This window comes from Bufo bufo, chromosome 6, assembly GCF_905171765.1.
Source record: "Bufo bufo chromosome 6, aBufBuf1.1, whole genome shotgun sequence".
In the NCBI taxonomy this organism is placed as follows: domain Eukaryota; kingdom Metazoa; phylum Chordata; class Amphibia; order Anura; family Bufonidae; genus Bufo; species Bufo bufo.
The window spans coordinates 72,562,515-72,569,937 of NC_053394.1; the positions used below are offsets into that span (position 1 = coordinate 72,562,515).

General features: G+C 42.1%; 1 protein-coding gene across 1 annotated transcript; it reads right to left on the minus strand.

Moving 5' to 3' along the window:
• Positions 1-480: 480 nt before the first annotated feature.
• On the minus strand, positions 481-6,609 carry CALHM3 (calcium homeostasis modulator 3). The gene is made up of 3 exons (XM_040438298.1): positions 6,323-6,609; positions 1,284-1,539; positions 481-909 (listed from the first exon to the last, which is right to left on the minus strand). The coding sequence occupies exons 1-3, from the start codon at positions 6,607-6,609 to the stop codon at positions 481-483; spliced, it is 972 nt and encodes a 323-aa protein (XP_040294232.1).
• Positions 6,610-7,423: the final 814 nt, after the last annotated feature.

Below are 7,423 nucleotides of genomic sequence, written 5' to 3' on the forward strand. Positions count from 1 at the left end.
TTGCAATCTAATTGTGGCAGAGTTGGGAATTTTTAGCTAAATGACTGCTTAAATTAGGTGGTTACAATCGACCACAGTATTTGAGGGTTTAAAAATCCATGATCGGAATTGTCTCCAATCATAGACTCTGTTGGCAGGTGTCTGCTGTTTGAAACAGCAGGCACCTGCCAGCTGTAGCACCTGCTCAGCTCCTAAATGGGTGCCATTTTTAAAGACTACATGTGCCATACATGTATGGTGGATGTTGCAAAGGGGTTAAGGTTGTGTCTGAATACAGGCTTGTCTCTAGTGCTGACTAGCAGATCTGTGAATGCAGCTCTGAACTGTAATACAGGCAGTAAGTCAAAATCTGTGCATGCTACTCAACCTTTGAGGAGATCTATATAAAGACTGTAAAATGGTGCTCAAAGGTGAGCCTACCCTAAATGGAAGCAGAGCACTGGGGTGCAGAGTTTGTGCATTTCTAGATTAGCATTCACTTTATACATCTGTTTGTTTGCCATTATTGCCATCCAAATAGCCATTGCTTTTTCCTTTTACATGTTGTCGATGTGTAGGGAGATTTAAAGACAATGGAGGTCTACTTTGATACCAAGACTTCAAGAGTTTGTTCACTTGCTCATGGTCAGTGATTCCACGAAGATTGTCCTCCTCCTCCTCCTCAGTCTTTTTTATCATGTGAGCGGTCTTCATCTCATCGTGCATGCTTTGGAAGAAATGGAGAATGCATTTGTGGGCAAAGTCTCTTGCGTGTTCACAGCAAGTCTCATCAAAGATCTTCTGCTCAATGTCAATGTAGTTACTCCAATAGCGAGTTTGTAGAAAAGATGTTTGATCAAAGCAGGGCTTGAGGGTTCGGGCAAGGAATGCCAAGATAATAAGGCACAAGAGGATACTCCATCCTAAAGCCTAGAAAGATGGTACAAGGAAATACACTGTGAAACATTTTGTGGGATACGTCTGGTACAAGACCTACACTTGATGGGTGGACTGAACCTTGGAACCCCAAGAATAGAGCTGAGCTAACTTACCAGGCACAGCCTCACACACAGACAAGTTACTGTAGGTAGGTAGTAGGTAATGAAAGGGCTCCTTCATTCTTCTGATTAGCAGAGGTTTCAGGGAAAACCCCTTTTAGCTGATTGCTAATAAGAATGGGGCTGAGCTACAATACTACTCACATCCCATGGACAGGCGTGGCACTGTTTTGGAGAATACCTGCCATGTTTTTCTAATTCTAGACAACCCTTTCAAATACATTCATTAGACAGAGGAGAATTTACCTGTGACCAGCATTTTAAGTATCTTGAAACAGCTTTTCTGGAAGTGTTGTTCCTGATCATGACGTCATCCTTACAGGATACCTTATAGAGCAAGATTTGCAATTCTGATGAAGTGTTATTTGCAAAGCCTGGGAATTTGTCTGGGTCCACAGAACCACTAAACGCACAGACGAAACATTTTCCATCCAAGAGTGTAGTCAGAATCCAGACCACCGGAGCAACCATGGCGCGTGTGAAGACTGAGGTACACAAATATCTGAAAGTACAAAGCATATTATCGGACATATTTACCCATAATATATTTGGCAACATTTTTGTGACCTGTGGCCTGAAACAAATTTCACTGCTTATTTGCCAGGTCAGCTTACCGGATGTCTACAAAGCAGTTTGCTGTGATTTAGCCTACACTGTCATAAGGAATATCATCTTGCTGTAAACTTTATTAAGTGGCCACATGAAATAATTCGTAGTTGTCCTGTATAATTATACTGCTGCTGAGGCTCCTTATAGCGAAACCTGCTTTGTAGTTAGAGATGGGACAAGTTCTCATGGGTTTAATATCTGCCGCCACCCCAGTCCCTAAAGTTACTGTATGTATGATAAGTGTTGGTTGGACAATCTTTCAGGACACAGCTCTCAATCTTCAGTGACACTGTAACATGCATGCTTGGCTTTGCTGCACATACATGTTATCGAATGTGGACAGAAACGTAAAGGCAATGGACACCTTCGGGGTAATTTGTTTAGGATAACATTTTACTCATTTTGGGCTAAAATATATATTTTTTATTGGTCTTTATTAAAAAAAAATGTTGCGATGCATGCAGTTAAGGCCTCTTTCACACTACCGTTTTTTTTTCCGTTTTGCGGTCCGTTTTTGCGTTCCGTATACGGTCCGTATACGGAACCATTCATTTCAATGGTTCTGCAAAAAAAACGGAATGTGTTCCGTATGCATTCCGTTTCTGTATTTCCGTTCCGTTGAAAGATAGAACATGTCCTATTATTGCCCGCAAATCACGGTCCGTGGCTCCATTCAAGTCAATGGGTCCGCAAAAAAAACGGAACACATACGGAAATGCATCCGTATGTCTTCCGTTTCCGTTCCGTTTTTTCTGAACCATCTATTGAAAATGTTATGGCCAGCCCAATTTTTTCAATGTAATTACTGTATACTGTATATGCCATACGGAAAAACGGAACGGAATGACGGAACGGAAACGGAAACACAATGGAACCAAAAAAACGGAACAACGGATCCGTTAAAAACGGAACGCAAAACACTGAAATGGACATACTGTAGTGTGAAAGAGGCCTAAAAATCAGTCAATTTGCAGACTGTCCCTCCTGAGTGCCTTAAGCTGACTTCTCATGTGAAACCCTGTCTATTATCTCCTGACCATAAGGCCTCTTTCACACTACAGTATGTCCATTTCAGTGTTTTGCGTTCCGTTTTTAACGGATCCGTTGTTCCGTTTTTTTGGTTCCGTTGTGTTTCCGTTTCCGTTCCGTCGTTCCGTTCCGTTTTTCCGTATGGCATATACAGTATACAGTAATTACATTGAAAAAATTGGGCTGGGCATAACATTTTCAATAGATGGTTCAGAAAAAACAGAACGGAAACGGAACGGAAACGGATGCATTTCCGTATGTGTTCCGTTTTTTTGCGAACCCATTGACTTTAATGGAGCCACGGAACGTGATTTGCGGCCAAATATAGGACATGTTCTATCTTTCAACGGAACGGAAAAACGGAAATACGGAAACGGAATGCATACGGAACACATTCCGTTTTTTTTTGCGGAACCATTGAAATGAATGGTTCCGTATACGGACCGTATACGGACCGCAAAACGGAAAAAAAAAACGATAGTGTGAAAGAGGCCTAAAAAAAAACACTCATTTAAGGCCTATTGCACACGACCGTATGGCTTTTTCAGTGTTTTGCGGTCCGTTTTTCACGGATCCGTTGTTCCGTTTTTTTGTTTCCGTTGTGTTTTCGTTTCCATTCCGTTTTTCCGTTCCGTTTTTCCGTTCGGCATCCACAGTATACAGTAATTACATAGATAAAATTGGGCTGGGCATAACATTTTCAATAGATGGTTCAGCAAAAAACGGAACGGAAACAGAAGACATACGGATGCATTCCCGTATGTGTTCCGTTTTTTTTGCGGACCCCTTGACTTGAATGGAGCCACGGAACGTGATTTGCGGGCAATAATAGGACATGTTCTATGTTAAAACGGAACGGAAATACGGAAACGGAATGCATACGGAGTACATTCCATTTTTTTTGCGGTACCATTGAAATGAATGGTTCCGTATACGGACCGTATATGGAACGCAAAAAACGGCCAGTAAACGGGAAAAAAAAAACTGCCGTCTGCAGGAGGCCTAAGTCATATTCCTATAAGTTTAATGAGTGTTTGAGGTCAGGGGATCAGCGATAACCCTTCACATGAACCGTTATGTGATGGAGCTCCGGAGGGACAGTCTGCAAATAGAATGATTTTTAACCGCATGTGTCATAAAAACTGCTTAACATTTTTTAAGACCAATTAAAATAAGATTTTTAGCCCAAAATGAGTAAAATGTAATCCCCAACGGTGTACATAGCCTTTACAGGCAAATCTGTGTCCCACCCAAATTGAACCTCCTAGACCGAAGCCTACTAAGCCTACTCTTTGACCTGCATCAACCTTAACAAACTGAAAACATAAAATTTAACCTCAGATAGAACATCAAGTCTTGTCCTTTGCAAGAAAGAATATCCCATAAATGTCTGATAGAGGTCGTTCCCACCTCTTGTACCCACACCTATCTGCAGTACAAGGGTCCCTTTGACCCCTTTTGTTGCATCCTCCGGCGGCACAGGGGGAATCAAGACTGACGGGAAAAGAAAAAGGCAGTCTTGATAAATGTCCCACTTGCTTCATAAATTTGCACATATTGTTAAATAATAGTTGAAATACTGTGCATGAGCGGGAAGATGAATTGTAATTGTAATATGACCATAAACTAGCAGCCTTTGATCTTTTAGGGCTCATGCACACAAACGTATTTTCTTTCCGTGTCTGTTCCGTTTTTTTGCGGACTGTATGCAGAACTATTCATTTCAATGTGTGGACTCTCACTGCATTCTTTGGTGGCCATTTGGCACCAGGAGTGGTGTGGAGTGGGTCCGGCGTGCATGCTGGTAACTACATTCCTTGGATATAATGGAGGCCATTTTGGCACCAAAGATGACAGAAATTAAAGCAGGCCCAGCATGTGGAACCTACACTCCCTGAATTGTATGGTAGCCGTCCTGGCACATAACAGGTAGAATTTAGTGTTAGGAACCCGTCTTACAGAGATCGCCTTGACGTGCGGAAGACGGGCTCAAATAATTTTGTACAAAATGATTTGCCAAGCATCTCTAATTTATAAGTATAGCACTAGCAATTATTATGCATTTTTGTACTTTATTTGGTTTGCAGAGAGCTGTTGCATTGCATGTTTTGTTTTACAGTGTTGTTTTCAGCCATAGCAACCTGCCCCTGCGCATTGGGATGTGCTGACTGACCCCCTTTTTCTTTGCTATTCATCTCAATGGGTCCGCAAAAAAAACCTGAAGTTACTCCATGTGCATTCTGTTTCCGTATGTCCGTATTTTATTTCCGTTCCGCAAAAAAATAGAACATGTCCTATTATTGTCTACATTACGGACAAGGATAGGACTGTTCTATTAGGGGCCAGCTGTTCCGTTCCAAAAAATATGGAATGCACACGGACGTCATCCGTATTTTTAGCGGATCCTTTTTTTGCGGACAGCAAAATACATACGGTCGTGTGCATGAGCCCTTCAACTGTGTATAGCTTTGGTCCCAAGAATAAGGGGTTCACAGCTAGTCACAGCTAATGAAATATCAAACTTCAACTAGATAGAGTATGGCTGCATCTAGGTCTGCAGTCTTACTTTTGAGCATACAGAAAGTCAAAGGAATGAATGGAGTTCATGGAATGACCACACTAGTAATTATTTGAAATAATTTTGATCCAATTTAAGCCTCATTGACACGTCAGTGTTCCACAGACGTGTGCTGTACGTGTTCTCCACTGACAGCACATACACCCATTCATTTTAGGCCTCTCGCACGCGAATGTTTTTTGTTGCATGCTCTATTTTGTCCATGTTCACGGATCCATCCTGCCCATTATAGTCTATGGGTCTGTGAAAAACAAAACGTGGACGCAACACAGACACATTCATGTCTCACGGACCATTAGGAGGACATGCAATGAAAATTTATTTTGAATTGTACACTGTCTGTGAAACACAGATGACACACGGAGAGCAGAAAAACTGACACACGGACCAAACACAGATCCTTCACGGACATCTTTGCGGATGAATCACTGACCATCTTATCACGGATTACATCACAGACACGGATTTACCATTGATACACAAGATAAACGGTGAGGCTAGGGCCACATGGTCAGCTTTCTTGATGCAGTTTTGGAAGCCAAAATCAGGACTGGATTAAAAAAGGAGAAAGTATAAAGGACAGATACAACGTCTCCTCCTTTTTATTTTTTAATTGACTCCTGGCTTTGGCTTTCAAAACTGCATGCAGAAACCTGACCACATATCCATACCCTTAAGGCTCATTCACACGACCGCATTTATGTGTCTGCATCCCTTCCACCATTTTGCAGAACGGATGCGGACCCATTCATTCCAATGGGACCGCAAATGATGCTGACAGTGCACCGTGTGCTGTCCGCCTCCGTATTTAAAAGAGAGAGCATGTCCTATTCTTATCCGCAATTGTGGACAGGAATAGGCATTTCTTATCATAGGGCTGGCTGTGTGCGTCCCGCACATGGCAATTTGCAGACCGCAAAACACATACGGTCGTGCGAACGAGCCCTTAGGGTGACTTCGCACGTGGCAGGTTTGTTTCAGGAATTTCGGTGACAGATTTCTTAAGTTCTGCTATTTTTCTCGTGGAAAGCTCAAACAATTGATCGCCCAGTTTGACATGCACACTTACTTCACAATTGCCAGGTCTTTCTTTCTTCTGCCAGCCGGTCTCATCCACTCTTCCATCATGATTACCGATTGTCTGTTCACTATAAGACCACAAAGAAAAAGGGCAACGGGAGGCACAAACATAATCCCCATGCCATATATCATGTTGTATCTGGGAAGGCATGGGCAATTAAAATCTAGAGAACTGTAGATTTTAACACTGGCCAAAGCTAAAAGTCCACAAATCCCATTCATGACTGACTCGGAGTTGGATTGGAAGTACTGTAATACCATCTTGAACCGATCCATGGTGTCCTGATTTGTTCTCTGTTCCAAAGTAATATATCTGGAATCTGTAAACGTGCAGCTCCGTCCTGCTTTTCTATGTTGGGGTTGTATTTATTGCCTGGATTTTGAAGATGTGTTCTCCTCCCGCAGAAGTTCAGGCTACAGGATGAAGCTTAAGTGAATGTTCTCGTAGCCTGTGGTGAGGAGGACTGCGGAGGTTGTGTAGGTAAATGAGCTAGTCAAATGTTTGTTTTCATGAATGCATTATGGACGGATCTCATGAAAGGGAATAGAATAGACACATGAGAATACGAAAATCCGAAGCAATAAAAGATACCCTGCAACTTTTTCTTTCAATTCTTTAATCCGTTTTTATTTTGTTTTTATACTCTCACAACCCAAAAGACAATTAGGACAATGGCAGCAGAGGAGAAATAAATATTACAAGGGAGTTTTTCACAACAGATCTCCCTATTAATCTGTTTGGTCACTTGAATATAATGTTTCTATCCGCTTCCTCATCTGAGGCTCCATTCTCGAGTAGTGTTGAGCGAACTTGTGTTTAGCGGACTTGTGTTTTAAGGTTCCGGATCCAAAGTTCAGGTTCGGGTTATCGAAGAATCCCGTTATGGATGCCGCTACCACAGACCACAAATTATAGTCCGTGGTAGCGGAATCTATAATGGAATTCTTAGATAACCCGAACCTTGTACGCCGAACTTGAAACACGAGTTAGCTCAACACTAGTATCTAATATGCAAATAAGCAGTTTGGCGAAACAAGGGCTTCACCATTGCCGTCATAGCACCAAAGCTCCGATCTTTCTAAGGGCTCG

Excerpts from the sequence above, each read along its gene's own strand:
- CALHM3 (XM_040438298.1), bottom strand. The coding sequence starts at position 6,609 with ATGGATCGGTTCAAGATGGTATTACAGTACTTCCAATCCAACTCCGAG. Across the intron at positions 1,540-6,322 it reads AAAGACCTGGCAATTGTGAA|ATATTTGTGTACCTCAGTCT; the intron begins GTAAGTGTGCAT and ends TTGTACTTTCAG. Across the intron at positions 910-1,283 it reads ACTTAAAATGCTGGTCACAG|GCTTTAGGATGGAGTATCCT; the intron begins GTAAATTCTCCT and ends CCATCTTTCTAG.